Source organism: Portunus trituberculatus, chromosome 23, assembly GCF_017591435.1.
Source record: "Portunus trituberculatus isolate SZX2019 chromosome 23, ASM1759143v1, whole genome shotgun sequence".
In the NCBI taxonomy this organism is placed as follows: Eukaryota; Metazoa; Arthropoda; class Malacostraca; order Decapoda; family Portunidae; genus Portunus; species Portunus trituberculatus.
Window position 1 is genome coordinate 1,867,501 of NC_059277.1, and position 22,228 is coordinate 1,889,728.

Consider the following 22,228-nt stretch of genomic DNA (forward strand, 5'->3'; position numbering starts at 1 on the left):
ATGAACTCAGCGAACCAATCTCCGGGGTTCATCTTGCGTGATGCGTTCCGTAAAGCAAACAAATTATATTATATCCATCGATGAAAAAAAGAAAACAAATAAAAATAATCAAGCATCGAGGAAGAGACGATCAATGAAAGAGAAAGAGAAAGAGAGAGAGAAAAAGAAGAAGAATGGAATTAAAACTTTCTCTTAATGAGCAGCAGCACCACCACCACTACCCACCACCACCATCACGTCTCCCCGACCAGTGACCATAAATTTCCAGCAATAAACGACACAACTTCACTTTGAAATGAGATCCGTCGCCCTTCATAAAACTCCTCTCGTAAATATTGGCGCCACAAAAAAGCACCAAGCTGACATTTGCATTCCTCGACACTTTACTTCAAAAGGCGCAAAACAACTGGACAAAAACAACGCACCAAAAACACTCACATAAAGAACTTAACCTCTGATCCTACAAACGAGTCTCCTACACGCGAGGGAAACATTTCTCTCGCTACGAAAAGTACCCGGCAAACACTGGCGGATCGGGAGGAAGGCGTGCATTCCCTCCCTTGAATAATTAATGCATTGTTTTAAAAGCCCGAGAGAGAGAGAGAGAGAGAGAAGCACGTTGCATTTAATATATATGCTACGTATACAAGGCAAGGCTTTCTGAAATCACTGAAATAAATGTACTTGTACGAAAAAAGGTAATGTGTGTGTGTGTGTGTGTGTGTGTGTGTGTGTGTGTGTGTGTGTGTGTGTGTGTGTGTGTGTGTGAGGGGAAGAGGAGGGAAATGAGTAGTGCTGTTACAGATTTGTGTGTTAATGTTATATATTTCCTTAGCCTTATTTCATTCTCATGGTGCGTTTATATTGTGGGTTTTGTGTATTATTAGTAATAGTAGCAGTAGTAGTAGTAGTAGTAGTAGTAGTAATAGTAGCAATTAATGTTATCAATGATGCTCGTCTTATAATCCCTACTGCTGTTATTGTCATTTTTTTTTACCATACACAAAAACACCATCAAATCACCAAAAAACAAACCTCACATCACCCTTCTCTCCCTTCCACAGCATCCTTCTTCGGTGCCTCGTACATATCGCTGCCCCTTCAGGAGGCCAAGAGCTCGACGGAGATCAGCCTTCGCCTCAAGACACACAGAGCTGATTCCCTCTTGCTCCTCGCCGCTGGCACCACTGACTACTGCCTGGTGGTGCTGGAGGGCGGCGCCTTAAGAGAGAGAGAGAGAGAGAGAGAGAGAGAGAGAGAGAGAGAGAGAGAGAGAGAGAGAGAGAGAGAGAGAGAGAGAGAGAGAGAGAGAGAGAGAGAGAGAGAGAGAGAGAGAGAGAGAGAGAGAGAGAAGGGGGGGGGTTAGGCTCAGAACAATACTTGGAAAACACTTCTGCGTCTCACCTCCACACAACACTCAAATGACTCTAGTTGAAGTTACACGAGCTTTTAATGGTATTTTATGGTTCTAGTGACAGATTAACAATATTTCTACACTGCTTGACAGGAGAAACTCTCTTGAGAACCCGGCTAATTACCTCTGTGACCTTTGAAAACAGTTGAGGTGAGTGAAATGAGTGTTTCAGTATACGACCCAGAAAACAAGGAAAGTTGCAAGAAGCGGTCAGATGTACACACGGCAGTCAATGTATAGAATCTACCTATCCATTTTCCATTTATCATCCTCATTCATAAATCTCTCTGATCTTCTTTCAAGTCTCCCTTATAACTCGACACTAACAACCTGTGATTACTGAGACTACTCCATTCATGCACCACTCTATTTCAAAGCCGATTCCTTCCTTTCTCTCCTTTCAAATGGGACTTTATCAAAACAACCATGAGTATTTTGTTATTCGGTACCCTTCAAAATACAGAGAGAGGATTAAGAAAGGAAAAAAAAAATTGTGGGATAGGAGTGATTGACGGATCAAATGGAAGGGGAACAAGTGTTTTCTGGATTTTCTGGAAGGGGAAGTTGCAGAAGTGGGAGGGGATTTAAATGGGGAAGGATGGGAATAGAAGGATCGTGTTTGGAAGGGGAAGGTGTGTTGTACATTGGGCGAGTGAGCATGAGAAAAGAATGAAAAATAGAATGAAGTTAAGAATGAAAAGGAGAGAAAACTAATGATTGAAGAACAGCGAGAGAATAGGATGGAAGGAGAGACGAAAGCATGAATAAAAAGAAATGAAGAAAAGAATGAAATAAAGACTAATATCAAAAGAATAACTAAGAATTGAGGAACAGCGAGATAATAGGATAGAAGAGACCAGAAGATGAAAAAAGAATGAAGAAAAGATGAAGGAAAGAATGAAATAGAGAATAACAAAGGAATGAGGAACAGTGAGAGAACACAATGGAAAGAGAGACGAGAACATGAGAAAAAAATAAATAAAATAAAGGTGAGAAATAAAAGAGAGAGAGAATAACCAAAGATTGAAGAACAGTGACACGACAGGATGAAATGAAATACGAAAACATGAACAAAGAGTGAAGAAAAGAATGAAAAAGGAAAACGAAAAAAAATATAGGAACGAGGAGAGGAAAACATGAAAGACATACAAGAACTTTTAAAAGGTAAAAAGTTACGAGAAATGAAATAGAGAGAGGATAGAAGAAAGGAGAGAAAAAAATAATGGAAGGAGGAATGTGATGGGAGATGTTGAGTGTGAGGAGGAATGAGTTAAGGAAGGGGAGAAGGAAGGGAAAGGAAGGTTAGAGAAAGAATATAGAAATGCACCTCCTGTATCAGAAAACCATCTGGGAATTAATCAGAGACAGGTGTGTGTGTGTGTGTGTGTGTGTGTGTGTGTGTGTGTGTGTGTGTGTGTGTGTGTGTGTGTGTGTGTGTGTGTGTATACCTGAGCTCTGCAGGTCCTAGAACACACACACACACACACACACACACACACACACACACACACACACACACACACACACATGTAACCGAAGCTAATGCATAATAGTACATCAATTTTACATTTGAAATCACAAGACGTGTGTGTGTGTGTGTGTGTGTGTGTGTGTGTGTGTGTGTGTGTGTGTGTGTGAGATTCGAACCCGGGACTGGAAATTATTATGCCAACGCCGTAACAATCGCACCAGAGAGAGAGAGAGAGAGAGAGAGAGAGAGAGAGAGAGAGAGAGAGAGAGAGAGAGAGAGAGAGAGAGAGAGAGAGAGAGATGGGGAGGAGTTGCGGTCAGATTTTGTACTATTGTTACGGCTAATCTATTCCTTTCTTTATCATACAATAGCACTACCCTGCGATGATGTGTGTGTGTGTGTGTGTGTGTGTGTGTGTGTGTGTGTGTGTGTGTGTGTGTGTGTGTGTGTGTGTGTGTGTGTGTGTGTGTGTGAGTAGTAGCAGTTGTAATAACAGTTAGAGGAGGAGGAGGAGGAGGAGGAGGAGGAGGAGGAGGAGGAGGAGGAGGAGGAGGAAGAAGAAGAAGAAGAAGAAGAAGAAGAAGAAGAAGAAGAAGAAGAAGAAGAAGAAGAAGAAGAAGAAGAAGAAGAAGAAGAAGAAGAAGAAGAAGAAGAAAAGAAAAAAAGAAAAAGAAGAAGAAAAAGAAGAAGAAAAGAAAAAAGTAAAGAATGAAAGAAAGGAAGAAAGGAAGAAAAGAGAAATATAATAAGGAGGAGATGACGCAAAAGTAAGAAAAGGAGGAGACGGAGTAAAAAAAAGAGACATTCACAGTGTAGAGTGAGGCTAATCCACACAGCATAATTAAGACACACATTTGACTGTCATCACTGCGACCTCTCCACACAACACCACCCACAAACACCGCACCACCGTCCACTGCCCCCCACTCATCTACCAACACCCACCGACCACACACCACTCTAACTCCCACACCTCCACTCTGACGTAATCCACATTTATCTCTGTAATCTCTGCAATCCTGTACTTGTAAGGCATTTAACTGCATTTAACTAACCTGACCTTTCTTTGACCTCCTCGTGTTTAAGATACGCACAGCACTTAACCACTTCAGTTCCACGAGACGTTTTAATATTTTTCTTCTTCTTCTATGGTGATTTTATTCAGCTTCAGAAACTTATGTGTAGATTAAAACTGTGAACAATCTGGCTATTAATCTTCTCACCTCCACAGACCCTTCCTAATGTAAATAAAATCGTCTAATTTATAACCAAAACTCATGGTAAAAATACGTCCCAGTACTGAAGGGGTTAAAGGCTTTTTAGTATTCATAAAGGAACTAAACTATTTTGTTCCCTCATACAAAAGGCCGCTGACATGACAAGGGTGTGTTTTACTAGTAGCGATGTGGAATCCTTATGAAAATCGCCGGTAGGGAAATATAGATATAAATAACATCCTTGAAATTTCCACACAGCTTTTATTTCCTAACTTAAGTCTCTATCTGGAATTGCAGTCCTTTTAATGCGCTATTCTTCCTTCTTTTATCTCTCGCGTCATTCTTTCTTATCCTGGTCTTACTGTTCTTCGTATCTCCTCTAATCATTGCAGTCTTTCTTCGTTATCATAGTTGTTCCTATTCTTCACTCTCCTATCATTTCAGTGTCCATTCTTGGCTTCTCTCGCATAGTGCTGCTTTTCACGTCTTCTCCCCAGATGACCAGTCAATCTTAATCTTGCGTTTCGATACGAAATGTTAGAATTAGTCGAAATATAATGGTAAAACGATTAGGGAATACAAGGAAAAGCTACACCCACATACACACACACACACACACACACACAAACACACACATTGCAGCAGCAGGGCTAAATTTCAGACCAGTGGAGGAGGAGGAGGAAGAGGAGGAGGTGGAGGTGTTTTGACCCGTTTGGACTCTGGGCCACTAATCTCCCCTGATTGGCCCGTGTTAACTTCCCTCCTCCTCCCGCTGTAACTTTGAGATTGGCTCCAGACGACCCGAGGAGCTGCAGAGGCGAGAAAAGCAGCGGGAATCGGAGGGAGGCTGTGGGGAGGGAGGGGAACAAGCGCCACAAACACGCGGTTCACATTGTCTCCAACTCAGCCGTCGGGAAAACAACGCCAGCGCCACATCGAAGGGATAATATTTCTGCGAGGTGTTCAAAGTCGCCTTCCGGGAATCGATGCAAGCGGTGACAGTTCCAGTGCCTCCCGAGATGAGCAAAGTTGGCTCGTTGGGGCGCGGCACCACAGCCTTCACGTGACGGCTGATCTGCATTTATCCCAGCAGGCGTGAGACTAGTAGGCGACAAGGCGGAGAGAGAGAGAGAGAGAGAGAGAGAGAGAGAGAGAGAGAGAGAGAGAGAGAGAGAGAGAGAGAGAGAGAGATTGTACAGGTTTCGTCACTTCTAAGTTATTTCATCAGGTCAAGACACCCTGGAGTTTTATGGGAGGAGAAGTAAATCATTTGACACCTCCTGCAATACAATAGGATAAAAGTAATAATCAGAAATCAATAAATGAAAAAAATCCAATAAAGATCCAAAACAAAAAATATTGAAAAAAGAAACTCAAGTAAGAGATATTAAAGAGAGTGAAGTGCCATCGTAAATACAAATATAAGTGCTTACCACAACTAAAGCAGAATAATGGATAGCCACCCGCGTCCTTCCATCCACACCCTCTCGTATCACACCCATCAAAACCCACAAACTTCAGGTAGAAACACAAGTGCTGAAAAAAAATCTAAATACAAGGAGATGAATAACAGAATGTGTCCCCTTTACTTCACACACACTAATGACACTTCAAGAGGGAGAGAGAGGAAGAGACATAGACAGACAGACAGATAAAAAGACAGACACAAACAGACATAGAACTTCCTCAGTTTTTTGTAAGAGGTCAGGATTTTAGGGCCAGCATAATTTGAGAACCTTCATTTTACCATCCCTTTGTTTACTCGTGGCCAGAACGCTTCATGCAAAATAAAAAAAAGAATAACATCAGCTACAAATCATTTCCAAAAACAACCATAAAAAAAAAAACAAGGAATAAAATCACCAAAAATGCATCCTTTACTAGACACACACTCAGGTCACTCACCAATCAGAGTTCACCGAGAGAGTCACCATGCACAAATCCCACTAACGCAGCGTAACTTACCACCATCACCACCACGACTGCCACTACCACCACCACGCCAGACAGTCAAAGAACACACTAACACCACATCTAAAGCCATAACCCCCACACCCAATTAATTAGCATTACCTTAAAGCCTGGAGATTAGCGCCACACTTCGCTTGCCCGCTCGCACCTGTCTATTCACACCTGTTTTCTCTTTCCACAGGTACGCATTAACCTTGGCGCCGGGGAGTCGGAGTTATCATCGCCGCCTCGCCTTCGCCTGGACGACCTACTGTGGCATGACGTAAAAATCTCCCGCAACACAGCTGACATGACGCTCACTATTGATAACATTCACACCACTAAGTAAGTAAGCAGAGAGAGAGAGAGAGAGAGAGAGAGAGAGAGAGAGAGAGAGAGAGAGAGAGAGAGAGAGAGAGAGAGAGAGAGAGAGAGAGAGAGAGAGAGAGAGAGAGAGAGAGAGAGAGAGAGAGAGAGAGAGAGAGAGAGAGAGAGAGAGAGAGAGAGAGAGAGAGTATGTGTGTGTGTGTGTAAGTAAAGGGAAAGTTGTGTGTGTCTGTGTATACGTTTGTGTGTGAGGAGGAAGTTGTGTTTAATTGTGTGTGTGTGTGTGTGTGTGTGTGTGTGTGTGTGTGTGTGTGTGTGTGTGTGTGTGTGTGTGTGTGTGTGTGTGTGTGTGTGTGTGTGTGTGTGTGTGTGTGTGTGTGTGTGTGTGTGTGTGTGTGTGTGTGTGAGGGAATGAGGAGGTTTATTTGTTTGTGTCGTTGTCTGCGTGTGTGAGAGAGGTTAAGTGTATGAATAAGTTAGTGAGTGAGTGAGTGAATAAGTTTGAGACTGAAGGACTGAAGTGATTAAGAATATGAGTGAGTAAGTTTATGAGTGATGAAGCTAAAAGAGAGTTAGCGATGAGTTAAGGAGTGTATACTTGCGTTAATGAGAAAAAGGAGTTAAGGAGTGAGGGAGTGAGGGAGGAGAATTCATGTGAAGACAAAATAATGAGTAAAGAAACTTGTATGACAAAATTTCAATACGCGAATGAGTGATCAAATGAGGAATTGATGAGTGTTAAAAATGAAGGCGTTAATGAATGTATGAGTGAGAGAAATTAAAAGTAAGCTAAAAATTATGTAACAGCGAGACAGAATGAAGATAAGTAATAAAAGTGGAAGCGTTGATGGATGTCTGAGTGAGAGGAATTAAAAGTAAGAGGAGAGTGAAGTAAATATTTTGTTACTGCGAGACTGAATGAAGTTGAGGTAAAGGAAGTGAAAAAGGGCAAAAAAAAAAAAGAACCAACACCTATCACTCCTTATAAAAAAAATCTTTAGTACAGCTTCTCCTTCAGCAGCATGATATTTGATTTAACTTATCCTGCCTTCCAGACGTTTGAAAGCCGATTATTAGTGCATTAGTGACACGGATCTATTAATGGAAACTCAGAACCTTTTTATCTTGAGCAGCGTAAATCATTCCTTTCAGCCTGAGAGACAGAAAGAAAGGAAAGAGAATACGGAAAGGAACAAAGACCATTCTTTCATACCTATTTCAACCAAAACACAGGAAAGAAAGGCAAAAAAAAAAAAACCCAAACACGGAAGATTATAAACTATTGCCATGATTATATAGAAAAAGAGAAACAGGAAATGTAGGGTATATATTGGCAAACATCAAAGTGAGAGGAGGATGAGGAGGGTATAGGGAGGAGGATGAGAGAGAGAGAGAGAGAGAGTGGGTCGTGGGAGAGGTGGAAGGGGGATCATAAGGGCGGAAGAGGAGGAATAATCTAAACATACGACCACGTAAACTGTAATCCAGCCGCTGCCAGGACTCGTAAATCATGAAAATGTTGCAATGGATCCGTCTTGCAGATTTTCCTTTGGCGAGGGATTTCACCGGATTACAGAGAGAGAGAGAGAGAGAGAGAGAGAGAGAGAGAGAGAGAGAGAGAGAGAGAGAGAGAGAGAGAGAGAGAGAGAGAGAGAGAGAGAGAGAGAGAGAGAAAGAGAATGCATCAGGTCAGTCACATCAGAGAGAGAGAGTAAGAGAGAGAGAGAGAGAGAGAGAGAGAGAGAGAGAGAGAGAGAGAGAGAGAGAGAGAGAGAGAGAGAGAGAGAGAGAGAGAGAGAGAGAGAGAGAGAGAGAGAGCATCCACGCCTTAACTTCCCGTCTTCCAGTGACAAAAGAAGAGAGAAAAGGTTAAAATAAAAAGGAAAAGTAGGTCTTGTGATAGATGGCAGACTCGTGACGAGAGAAGGAGGAGGAGGAAGAGGAGGAGGAGGAAGAGGAGGAGGAGGAGGAGGAGGAGGAGGAGGAGGAGGAGGAGGAGGAGGAGGAGGAGGAGGAGAAGGAGAAGAAGGAGAAGGAGAAGGAGAAGGAGAAGGAGAAGAAGGAGAAGGAGAAGTAGGAGAAGAAGGAGGAGAAGGAGAAAAAAGAGGAGGAGGAAGAGGTAAATAAAAGATGAAATATATCAAACAACTAAGGAAAAGTAGGAAAACCAAAAGAAAGTCAAAAGAAAAAGAAAAAAAGAGAAAAAAGAATTGCAAAAGGAACCGAAGGAAGAATGAGAAACACAAGCCGAAGAAAAACAAAAACAAGAGGCGCCACAAACCCGAAGGAAAGCGGAAAACAAGAAACACACGAAATCAAAACTGACGAAAAAAAAAGGAAAAAGAGAAAAAGATAAAAGAAAAATGGAGGAATGAAAGAGAGAGAAAAACAAAAGTAAAATTTTAAAAGTTATAAAAAATGAAACTGCATAAGAAAAGGAAAAAAAAGCGCAAAAGCGAGCGACAGACAGACAGAGACACACACACACAGAGAGAGAGAGAGAGAGAGAGAGAGAGAGAGAGAGAGAGAGAGAGAGAGAGAGAGAGAGAGAGAGAGAGAGAGAGAGAGAGACAGAGAGAGAGACACAGATAGACAGACAGTTAAACAGACACAGAAACAGAGAAAGAGAAAAAGAGAAAGACAGAGAGGGAAAGACAGAGACAGAGAGAGACAGACAGACAGCCAGACTTAATAACACCTTACAAAATCATATCGTATCCCCCTCAGCTGATGAGTACCAGGCGCCACTGCAACAGGCAATAATAATTAGCTTCGGTCCTGTGGCGGGAGTTACGAGCAGCAAGGATTAGGGCGAGAAGGAGAGGCGGGAAGGCAAAGCAGAGGCGCGTGTCAGTTACCGGTGAAAATGGCGCCAATTAGGGCCGATAAAGTAGAATACCAAAGAGAGAGAGAGAGAGAGAGAGAGAGGAACGACTGAACTAGGAATATCTAATGCCTCGATAAGGTACTAGAAAAAAATGGACTTAGAAAAGGGATAAATGGATTAGGAGGAAGAAAAAGAGAAGGAGAAGGAGGAGGAGGGGGAGGAGGAGGAAGAGGAAAAGTATGAGGAATAGAAAGAGGGGGAAGAGGAGAAGGAGGAAAAAGAACAAGGACAAGAACAAGAGCGTGAACAAGAAAACAAGAAAAGAAAGGAAGAAACAGACAAGGGAAACTGAGAAAAGAGAAAACTATAGAAACTAAAGTCAAAACATGCTCTCTTTCTCTCTCTCTCTCTCTCTCTCTCTCTCTCTCTCTCTCTCTCTCTCTCTCTCTCTCTCTCTCTCTCATTAAGCAAAACGTCGTCAAGGAGACTGCCATTAACTGTGACAATTAAGTTTCGTGACTCTCTCAATGCCGCCGCCTCCTCCTCCTCCTCCTCCTCCTCCTCTTCTCACGCCCACGCCTCGTCATCGATCGTAAACAGTCTGTACAGAAAGGCATTATTTCTCCTTTAAATTATGCCTCTCTCTCTCTCTCTCTCTCTCTCTCTCTCTCTCTCTCTCTCTCTCTCTCTCTGGCCCTGTAGTCATTTATTTATTCACTCCGCTGTACATTTTCCTCATTCATTCCCGTGTTTCCCTGCGCTACATATTCCATCCAATCATTTATCGCCTCCACTTTACTCACACATCTGTCTCCCTTCATTATACCAGTTCATCTATTCTGTTTGCTATGCACGTCTTTCTCCTTTTATTTATTTATTCATCCATATATTTATTCCCGCATTCGTGTTCGTATTCATCCTATTTTATCTCCTTTTCTATCTATGTGTTTGGTAATTCTTCTTTTTTATTTATTTATTCACCCATCTGCTCATTCTTGCTACTGTGTTCGCGTTTTGTTAATTTATTTCATCTGTTCATTTATTTATCTGTCAATCAATTTTTTTTTCATTTTATTCATTTATCCAATTGTTTATTCCCGCTATTTCGTTTTGCCTATTTATTAATCTCTTCATTTATTCCCTGTTACTGTACGTGTATCCTTCCATCTATCTGTTGATTTACTGTAATTACAAAAACAAAACAAAAAAAACATGGAAAACTAGAGGGGAAAAAAAAGAAAGAAGTGATGTACGACTAGAAGGAATCGACAACTTGTAACTCGAACAACGGATTATATAACTGCAGGAACTAAATGTATATAATCAGGTAACGAGTTTAGGCAGGGGACGAATTGGTCGGGAAAGGGCCTAGGGTGGTTCAAGGGAGGACGGGGACACTGCAGCACAAAGGTAGAGGCAACACAATAGCTTAACGGGGGGAAAATGTGTTAAAAGGGACATTTTTGTACTCGGGGTGGAAAAAAGGAAAAGAGTACAATGAAAGAAGTCAAATGTTTGAAATTAGTTCATGATAACATTTTATTAGGTTCTTACAGGAGAGAGAGAGAGAGAGAGAGAGAGAGAGAGAGAGAGAGAGAGAGAGAGAGAGAGAGAGAGAGAGAGATTAATATATCAAGTTACTGACAGATGTCACAGAGCTGGTAAGATGAGAAGAGTGGAAAAACACGTATAAGTTATCAGAAAAACACATTCGCACACACACACACACACACACACACACACACACACACACACACACACAGATTTTCATAACAGGATATTGAAGACGTCACTTGACAATAAACATCCAATAACAGCCACAGCAGACACACATGAGCAGTTTACACAAGATCACAGGGCACGGTATAGAACTGACCTATATTACGATAGGAATACATATAAGAGACCGAAAAATTTAGAAAGACTTTTACTTATACAACTACTTTTAAAATCAATGAGAGACCTACATGAGAGCGCGGGTTAGTAATTAAACATACAGGTAAAGCGAAGGTGTTCATATGAAATTTACCTATGACTGAAATATAAACAGAGAATAGAAGATATATTCAGTAAAGTTAGGAAGAGACATATACGATGCCGCTTGTTAGTAATTAAACATAAATATAGGATAAAGTTAATACGAGTAGCAAAAAATTACTGAGAAACTTCCACACATCAGAGAGAGGTTAGTAATCAGGAGAAAGTTAATGTCAATACGAGTTTTCTCTTATGATCTGCAATGTACATCACTCACTCAAACTAGATTGGTGGTGTCCATATAAAACTACGAGTGACTAACAAGGAAACACACCACAGCAATGAGGGTCCGTTAAGGCGCCAATATGAGCTTAGCGAGCAAGTTATTCAGAGCACGAGTTAGGGAAGGACTGAATTGAGAAGCGAGTATCCCCCGGCCAGTCACGAGTCCCGCCAACTCTTCAATTCTGAGCTGCACTTCGAAAACTTACGCTGCGTGAAATAAACATGACTTCTGGCTTCTGACTGACGTGCGTCCCTAAAGTCCCCGGGAAAAAATGGTAATGCTCCTTTGGGTGTGTGCTGTGGTGGCTCAATAAATATTCCACCTCAGGACGTATGGTAAAATGGTATGCAGTATATTCTTTTATCTTTTTTTAATCAGAAATTGAATGTAATTGAGTGTCACTGAGCGTTGAATCATCTGGTAAGGTAATATATTTCGCCTTCAAACACACATGCATATAAACGCGCGCACACTCACAGTTCTCCTATCTCGCATCGTTCACTGCACTCAATCAGCAACAAACTTCTGGCAGGGGAAGGGGAAGCAAATCCACGGTGGTCCATACTCTAACTCACTAATAAATAAATACAATAAATCACACACCTCTGCCAAAAAAAATCATATTAGTTGGATTACTTCTCCCTCTAAAACAAGACACATAAGGAACTCACACTAAATACCCACTCTCTCACTCGCTCACTCACTCATTCACTCGCTTAGTTCTCTAACACGCCTCACCTATCACAAGCTACATCCTTTTCCGGCCAGATATCTTCCTTCCTTTGAACCAGAGACGTAAAGGTACTGGTTTTTCTTCTTCCTCCTCTTCTTCCTCCTCCTCTTCTTCGTTATAGTAACATTTTTTATTACTGTTCATCCGAATCTGCCAACCATCTTTCTGATATATTCATTTTATCTTTTTTGTAGATTTTGTTATTCTACTTTTCTTTTTCCTTCTCCTCCTCCTCTTCCTCTTACTCCTCCTCCTTCTACTCCTCCTCCTTCTATTCCTCCTCCTCCTCCTCCTCCTGTACCAGCACGTGAGAGAGTTTGTTGTTTACCTTCAGGAAGAGTAAACAGGGAAATTGGAATGTAAGTCAGTAAGTTAGAAAGTTTGGTTCACCGAGAGAGAGAGAGAGAGAGAGAGAGAGAGAGAGAGAGAGAGAGAGAGAGAGAGAGAGAGAGAGAGAGAGAGAGAGAGAGAGAGAGAGAGAGAGAGAGAGAGAGAGAGAGAGAGAGAGAGAGAGAGAGAGAGAGAGAGAGAGAGAGAGAGAGAGAGAGAGAGAGAGAGAGAGAGAGAGAGAGAGAGAGAGATCATGAAAGGGAAAAAAAGTAAGGAAATTAATGGGTTTCAAATCTTTATATATGGAGAAAAAAAGACGTAGTTGATTTTGGGTCAAATTTGGGAAAAAGAAAGAAATGGAAACAAAAAAAAAGAGGAAGAAGAGGAAGATTAATAAACACGATATTCATTTTTTTTTTTTTTTCCTGAAGATCGCAAACTGTTTTCTTTCCATTTTCTTGTTTTTTTTTTTGTTTGTCTTCCAGTAGTTGTTGATAGTAATGATCTTTTCCATCTTCTTTGTCTTCATTTTCTTCACCATCTCCTCCTCATCCTTCTTATATTTCTTCTATTTTTTGTTCTTGTTTTTGTTCTTGTTCTTGTTCTTCTTCTTCTTTTATTTCTATTTCTTCTTCTTTTCTTCTTTTCTTCTTTTTTCCTTTTTTCTTATTATTATTTTTCTTCTTCCAATTCTTCATCATCATCATCATCATCTTCTTTTTCTCCTCGTATTTCTCCGTCTCCTTCTTCCTCCTTTTCTTCTTCTTCGTTTCCTCCTTCTTCTTCCTCTCCTTCTTCTTCTTCTTCTTCTTCTTCTTCTTCTTCTTCTCCTTCGTCTTCTTCATTTCCTTCTCCTTCTCCTCCTTCTCCTCCTTCTTGCACTTGTTAATCTCTTTCCTCCCCTGTTTTTCCTCCATCAAGTGCGAATAGTACCAGAAAGCAAAGCAACACAAGAGAGAGAACAAAAACAAACTCAACAATAGACTGGAAAACTTCGGTGCCTTCATGGTAAAGAAACCAATTACTGCAAATGGTACTGAGAGAGAGAGAGAGAGAGAGAGAGAGAGAGAGAGAGAGAGAGAGAGAGAGAGAGAGAGAGAGAGAGAGAGAGAGAGAGAGAGAGAGAGAATGCATGATATTATTTGTCCCTCTTGCCCTTTTGCCACCACCTTCTCCTTCTCCTCCTCCTCTTCTTCCTCCTCTCTTGGGTCAGGACGTAAAGACGGAAGCCATCAAGGAATGAACTGGAGAGAGAGAGAGAGAAAGCTCCTCCATCTCTCCAATTACCCCAATCTCTCCATCTCCTTTCCCTCCCTCTCCTCTCCAGATTCACTCCATCCCTTTCCTCACCAGCCCAGTCTCACTGATCCCCCGAGAGTCATAGTAGTAGTAGTAGTAGTAGTAGTAGTAGTAGTAGTAGTAGTAGTAGTAGTAGTAGTAGTAGTAGTAGTAGTAGTAGTAGTAGTGGTAATGGCAGCGAGATGGTGAAAGGAAGAAATATGAGAGGCAATAATCTCCTTAGTTACGATAATAGCAGCAGTAATAACAGTCATGATAGCAATAACAGTAAGGAAAGTATAAGTATCTAATAGTAACAGAAGGAGGAAATAGAAGAAAACGATCTGAGTCTACCTACCTACCTACATACATACATACATAGATACATACATACATACTATTTGTCCTTATATTCACTGAGATCTTTTAGAGAAAACTTCAAAGGGAAATAGTGGGTTGCCTTTCACATCACGACCAGGGGAGGAGGAGGAGGAGGAGGAGGAGAAGGAGGCACAGACAGAAAGGGTAAGGGAAGGGCCGATGTGACCACCCTCCCAACAGCAGAATTACCAAAGCCAGGGAAGGAATGATGGATGTGAGGGAGGGAGAGGAAAGCAGAGGAAGGGAGAGAAATGTAGCGGGGAATATATTAGCCCATACATCTTCCGGCGAGTGTGCGTTGTAGTGTATCGCTCAGGTTGTGCAATTATTACTCCAGGTGAGGGTCAGTATGTCATGTTATGGGAAGGTTGGTGCGACAGGTGGCCAGATAAAGGTAAGCGGAGAGAGAGTAAGGATGCTGTGTGTGTGTGTGTGTGTGTGTGTGTGTGTGTGTGTGTGTGTGTGTGTGTGTGTGTGTGTGTGTGTGTGTGTGTGTGTGTGTGTGTGTGTGTGTGTGTGTGTGTGTGTGTGTGTGTGTGTGTGGAAAGTGTTGCACGTTTTCTATTTCTTTCTGCGTTTCTTTATTTTCATTTTGACTATTCTGTGTGTGTGTGTGTGTGTGTGTGTGTGTGTGTGTGTGTGTGTGTGTGTGTGTGTGTGTGTGTGTGTGTGTGTGTGTGTGTGTGTGTGTGTGTGTGTGTGTGTAGCAAACGTCAACCTTTTTCTGTTTCTTTCTGCACTTCTTTATTTTCATTTTCTCCATTCTTTTGTACGTGTTCTCTCTCTCTCTCTCTCTCTCTCTCTCTCTCTCTCTCTCTCTCTCTCTCTCTCTCTCTCTCTCTCTCTCTATTTTTTGGCGATGAAAAAACAACTGATGAATTCCTAGTCTTCTGGATCCCTGTCTTAGAAGTATTAACATTTTTCTACGAGCAATATGGAAAGGTTCACTCCATCGCAATACTAAACGAAACAGTGCACGGGGAAAAAAGTAAAATAAACCCAATAAAAAACAAGAACAAATTAGATACTTTAAATATGTTTTTAGATTGGTAAAGGAGAGGACGGTAAGAATGGTGGGGAGACATCAAGGAGCAAGAGGAGTAGTTAGGACAAAGTGTGGAGAGACTGAGGAGTTTTGAGTGGAAGTGTGATCGGCAGCCAGCCCATTCATGTAGACAAGAGCAATCACATCGTTTTCTTCACATTACGGACAGGACAGAGAGAGAGAGAGAGAGAGAGAGAGAGAGAGAGAGAGAGAGAGAGAGAGAGAGAGAGAGAGAGAGAGAGAGAGAGAGAGAGAGAGAGAGAGAGAGAGAGAGAGAGAGAGAGAGAGAGAGAGAGAGAGAGAGAGAGAGAGAGAGAGAGAGCAACAGTAACATTTCCCATGACAAGAATAAACACGATCAGAATAGAACACTTTCGTCAATGTCCCTTCAAGTATGCTCCAAGATTCTTTCACATTACCTCCCCGTTTGCTTGTCAGGGAGCGCTGGGACCCTAACAGTTCACACCTGATGTATTGCCTTCAACTGTCGCCTAAACAGTATACGGTTGACAAACAGACAGGGAAGATCTTTTATGTCTCCTGAGCAGTATAAAGTTGCCAGAAATATTACAGGCTGGTAGGAAAGGGAAGATATTTATGTAAACTAGAACTTAATATGTGATACATGACCTTCATCTGTCACCTGAACAATATAAAGTTGATAAATTAAGACAGGAAGATTTTATATGTCACCAAAGCAGCATGAAGTTGTTAGGAAGTTTATTGAGAGGTATGACAGGGAAGATTTCATATAAACTAGCACTTGACACCTGGTGTATTACCTTTAAATTATCACCTTGCCTAACCTAACCTAACTTATCCTAATTTAACCTAACACTTAGAGCCCCGGTAACTGTCCCCAAAATAATATAAAGTTAATACGAAATATATGAACAGTGGAGACAGGAAATTCTACGTTTTTCTTTTATGTAAGAGGGGAAACTGGCCAAGGGCAACAAAAATAAAAATAAAAGACCTACTTAATTGCCAGTCCCATTGCTGGTCAAAGAATCAGCTGAAAGAAAGGAATACTTGATATTTTATGCAGTACCTTTAACAACTGTCTTTCAAATTCAATTCAGTTAAAAAAAAAACATTCATTGGCAGGTGAGACTGAAGAACCTTGCCTCATTTTCTTTTTTGTCATCTTCCATTATTCTTATGAGCAATACCTGATAAATATTGCAATACTTTAAAAACTCACCAACGTGCAGAAAACAAATACTCTTACACAAGTTGCTGCGAGAAAAGTTGCTGGGTTTTTTGTCATCTTAATATTTCACAACGGGAAAGAGAGTAACAATATCCAATACTTGATATCTGACACAATAAACATCTAAGACACCTGTCACGTAAACAACAAATATAAAAAAATCTCCACGGACAAGATGTAAAGAAAAAAATAAATAAATCGCTCCTGTCGTATTCATATTTCACAGTGAAGAAAAACAGTTGGCAACACTTAATACCAGATACTTTACATCTTCAACACAAAACACTCGTCATCTGAGCAGCGCGCAAGAAACAAACAGACAGACATACAAGTCATGTAGAGAAAAACTCGCTTTTGTCATCTCAGTATTACACAAAGACAGTGAAAGAGATACGTCAACTGATACCTCACACCTGACACGACACACGTTCAAGGCACACATCAAGATCACACGAGAAAATAAAAAGTCACAGAGAAATAATGTCAATTCTTATCACCTCAGTGTTTCACAAAGGCAGAGAAAAAGAGAGAGTAACATTAACCAGTACCTGATACTTGATACAACACACGTTCAAGACACGTGTCGCCTAAACAACACGCAGAAAATAAATATTCATGACAAGTCAGACGGGGAATATTTTTATCGTTATATTCGTCTTACAATTTGCAGAAGAGAGTGGCATGAGTCACCACCTGACACCTGGCACGATACACCTTTAATAAACCTGTCGCTTGAATACCAAACTGGGACTAAACATTGATGAACCGGTGACACTTAGGGAAATATTATAGTTCTTTGTCATCTTGTGGTTTGATGAAGAGACAAAAACTAACCAATACTAAAAGAAATAACTCATACGAAGTACAATACATTTCCAAAACACCTGTGCTATAAAATCTACACAAACAAACAACCACCAAAGAGTAATTAACAGGTAAAACAAGGATTGTCGTATTGTTTCTGCAGGCTATTGAATAAAGCAAGAGTAACATACACTTGAAAAAAATATACCACACTTTTAAAGAAACACCTCAATATACAGGGAAAGAAAAAGATGTAACGCTGTGTCATCTAAATATGTATGATGTGAGAGTATCATTAAGCCTTGAAATACATACACCACATCTAATCTAAACACCATACAGGTAACAGATCACTAATTAACAGGTGAGACAGAGAAAGATGTATCGGTTTGCCATTTAAATTTGTATGAAGCGAGGATGCAATTAACGCCTGCACAGCATACACAACACCTTTAACTAGCTGTCACCTAAACAGCATGCAGGAAACAAACACTCGTGGGCAGGTGAGGCGGAAACATGACAGGCATATGAGTAGGTGATCAACTCTGGCCGACGTGTTACCAATGTCATATCAACACTCGCTTAGTATTCCACACACACACACACACACACACACACACACACACACACACACACACACACACACACACACACACACACACACACACACACACACACATATACATACATCCACCTACACACACACACGCGCACACACACAGACATACACCACCACACACACACACACAACTACACACACATACACAAACACACGGATAGATAGTGCACTGACCAAAAAACACAAAACATTTCATTATTCTAGCACAGTAGCATAGTTCAACAAATCACTGCTACACTAAACACGTTAAAAAAAAACATTATGGAAATAGAAAAATAACACACACACACACACACACACACTATAGATAACAAGAAATGTGGCAGAAACCGACTCATTTTCTAGCCTTTCCTACTTTCCCAGCGTCTCCCTTACCTAAGAATGGATATGTAACTCCTCACTGGCACACAGACAAGCTAAAACAACTCACTACCTCTCCCTCTTGTCTCCTGGCAGTCCTCTTTACATATAGATTAAAGACCAAACGCCGCTTAAAAATAGACACATCCCTCGCTTTATTTACCTGAAAACACATCCTCCAACGTCCAGAAAGACTATTGGATTACACGGCCGAGTAAGGAAGGTATTAACTTTCCCTCCTGTCTATTGATGGCCTTACGCACGACTGAAATAGATCTCTTTCTCACCCATTATTTACTCCAAACACTCTTCCTTTCTGTTTCCAAAGGACTATCGTATTACAGTTTTAGGTGAGGAAGGTATGAATTTTCCAGAGGCCTCTTGTGGCTTTTACACGTATATGTACAAGGACTGAACGTAGCTGAGAGACATTCCAGTAGTCCCTTAACACATTCCAGCTGGCACGGAGCTATAGCATTACACAGCTATGGGTGATGTATCAGAAAGTATCAGACGCTAACCTTTCCTCGTATTAGTCTTACCGGACCAAACATTCTCAGTTAATATACCAATCCCATTTCTTTATATTTACCTGAAAACATTCCTGAGGACAAAGCTTACAGTGAAAAAGCAATAGAAAAAAAAAAGCTTATCCAGGTTACCAATTCATAAAGATTAGAACCAACAGGATTATCCAGAAATACAGAAATGCCTTAAATCTTTACAACCATGTAGGAAACCTTTAAATTCCATGTGCAATAACTGTAAAAACCTGTCAAACGAATAGTTATATGACTGATGAGATTACTCCTTCCTCGCTGCTTCTTCCTGGGCAACGGACAGGAATGCAAGAACCGCTGGGATTCCTAGACACAATAAGACTGGAGGGAAAGGAGCCTCATTATTATTGCAACGTGAGCCGCTCCTTGCGAGACACGGCAGAGAGATGAAGGGTTTAGATCTTGACTTGTTCCTGACGTGATGAATCTAAAACCGTACTTGATATTGCACAGATTCTCTCGCGTCTCCTTCTGCTGATACGCGGTTTGTGTTTCACGAGGCGGGAGAGGATGTGGAGGAGCAGCAGTAGATAAGAGGACACGAAACGAAAAGAGAGGAGAGTTAAGAGAGGTGAGGAGAGGAGAGGAGAGGAGAGGAGAGGAAAGGAAAGGAAGGAAAGGAAAGGAAAGGAGGAGGGAGGAGAGGAGAGGAAAGATAAGAGGAAAGAGAAAAGAAAAGGAAAGGAGAGGAGAGAGAGAGGAGAGATAAGAGGAAAGAGAAAAGAAAAGGACAGGGAAGGATTAGGAAAGGAATGGAAAGGAAAGGAGAGAAAAGAGGAGAGGAGAGGAGAGGAGAGGAGAGCAGAAGAGAGGAGAGGAATGCATAGGAGAGGAGAGAAAAGGAAAGGAAAGGAAGGGAAAAAAGGAAAGGAAAAGAGAGAAGAGAGGAGAGGAGAGGAGAGAAGAGATGAGAGAAAGAAAGGAAAAAAGAAGAGATGGAAACAACATGAACAGAAACTTGAGCTAGAAAAAGCAACACGATACAAACAATTTCACACACACACACACACACACACACACACACACACACACACACAGTAACAACACGCCAACCAACAAATACATACAAGACAGTAGGGAGGGAAACAGGAGATAAGCAGTCGAGGAACACCAAGAACAAACCGTTAAAGGAGAGAACACGAGAGGACACGAAGGCACCAACAATACGTAGCACAGGTAAAAGATAAAGGACACAGTCAACACGGTCAGTCAACCCTTGAAGTGAGCTTAAACATTCCAGCGTCACCCTTGAGAGTCCACCTCGCGCGGAAAAGTTGTGAGTTACGAGGGGCTAGGAGCGGGAAGTGGTGGTGGTGGTGGTGGTGTTGGTGTTGGTGGTGGTGGTGAAGGTGTAGGAGGAAAACGACGAGAATGACGAAGAAGAGGAGGGAGAAGAATGAGGAAGACAAGGAAAAGGAGGAGGAGGAGGAGGAGGAGGAGGAGGAGGAGGAAAAAAAAGAAGAAAAGAAGAGAAAACCAACAAGAGAAAAGAAATAAGCAAAAAAAAACTTGCAAGGACGGAAAGAAGGAAGGAAGGAAGGAAGGAAGGAAAGTAAGAAAGAAGAAAGAAAGGAAATAAAAAACAGAAACAAAGAAACAAAACATGAGAAAAAAGAAAAAGAAAATGAAACACCTAAAAAAAAAAACACCAATTGAAATATGAACTCAACATCAAAAAATAAATGAAAAAAAAAGAAAAACTGATTACATTACACTAAATAAAAAAGAAAATAAAAAAAAGTCAACAAAACGCGACAGATCACAAGAGAGGAATGACAAGGGAGGAAGGAAACAAAGAGCATGGAATGGAAGTGAAGTCATTCCACACTGTAGTGAAGCGTTGTAGCAAAACTTTCAACCGCGAACGAGAGAAATATGAAGAATGTAAGAATTTTGAAGGTCACAGGAAAGCCCTTTAAAACCCCCCCTACCCCCAACTCCCCCTAACCTTTTCCCTTCCCCCCCTCTAAAGGATAACACGCTCCCCTTCCTTCTACCCTCACTCATATTTTTCTCTTTCCTCTACAAGATTTAAATTTCCTCCATTCCCCTCTTTATTTCTACTTTCTTCTCCATTTTTTTCCATTATCATTTCCTCTTCTTCTCTCTTCCATTTTTTCTTTTCTCTTCCTCCCCATTCTCAAAAATCTATAACCATTTCCTCATCTTTCCCCTTCAAAGATGGGATTTTCTTCCCTCTCTTCCCCTCTTCCTCTTCTTTTTTCTTCTTCCATTCATCTTAACTTTAACGTTCAAAAGCCGCGTGTTGTTTCTTTCCTTTCTTTCCTTCCTTTCTTCTCTCTTTTTTTTGCATCATTACCTTTTCTCGTTCATCCTTTACATTCCATTACTAAGAAATATTAATCTTATCTTCCTTCCTTCCTTTCTTCCTTTCTCTATTCATTCATTCCATTTTCTCCAGCAAACAACACATTTTCTCATTCTTTCCTACTTCCTTGTTTCGTTTTTCTCTTCTAATCCTCTTCCTCTTCCTCCTCCTCTCTTCTCCCTTTACTTCCTTCCATTCTTTCAAATTTTTACTTTATTTCAACTTTCATATCTTCTTTTATATTTCCTCTATTTTTTCTATTTCATCTCTAATTTTCTAGAACAAGATTTCCTTTTAATTTCTTACGACTCCTCTTTCTTTTCCCTCCCATTTCATCCCCATTCCTTTTGTTTTTTTTCACTTATTTCCTCCCTTTTTCCTCTTCCTTCCAAATACCATCTTTTCTTTCCCCTCTCTTTCTCTCACCTTCACCCTCTCCAAAACCACTTTCATCTTATTTCCCCGCTTAATTTTCTCTCTCTCTCTCTCTCTCTCTCTCTCTCTCTCTCTCTCTCTCTCTCTCTCTCTCTAACCTGGCGAGAAAAACATGCTTTAAGTCCACAGGTGTGCTTCGTGACCCAGGGACGTGCACAAATGACTCGATTGTAGTCCTTTGCATCCTTTATACCTTCTCTTCGTGCCCACAAATGTTTTCCTTTAACTCCTCTCTCTCTCTCTCTCTCTCTCTCTCTCTCTCTCTCTCTCTCTCTCTCTGTGCGGGAAGTGATTTGATACATGTCTCTATCCCTTCCCTCCCTCTTCTCCTCCTTCCTCCCTTCCTTCCTATCTTGTTTCTCTCTCTCTCTCTCTCTCTCTCTCTCTCTCTCTCTCTCTCTCTCTCTCTCTCTCTCTCTCTCTCTCTCTCTCTCTCTCTCACTTCAGGAGCTTCCTTTGAAAGTACTAAGGTCTCAGAAGTTATTTTGTATTGATTGTGCTTGGCATGGGGAGAATATTGCTCTTCTTCTTCTTCTTCCTCTTCCTCCTCTTCTTCCTCCTTTCCCTCCTCTCCCTCCTCTTCCTCCTCTTTCTTACTACTTCTTCTTTACCTTTTTATTTTTTCATCCTCTTCCTCCTCTTTCTTCTTATTTTTTTTTCCTTGTCCTGGTT

At 41.1% G+C, this 22,228-nt stretch overlaps 1 protein-coding gene across 1 annotated transcript in view; it reads left to right on the top strand.

The window, feature by feature from the left end:
* LOC123507927 (chondroitin sulfate proteoglycan 4-like) overlaps nt 1–22,228 on the top strand; it is a 330,205-nt gene that overhangs the window by 274,308 nt on the left and 33,669 nt on the right. Inside the window, 2 exon segments of the mRNA XM_045261283.1 lie at nt 1,065–1,227; nt 6,254–6,397. Of these exon segments, the coding sequence (XP_045117218.1) occupies nt 1,065–1,227; nt 6,254–6,397 (307 nt within the window).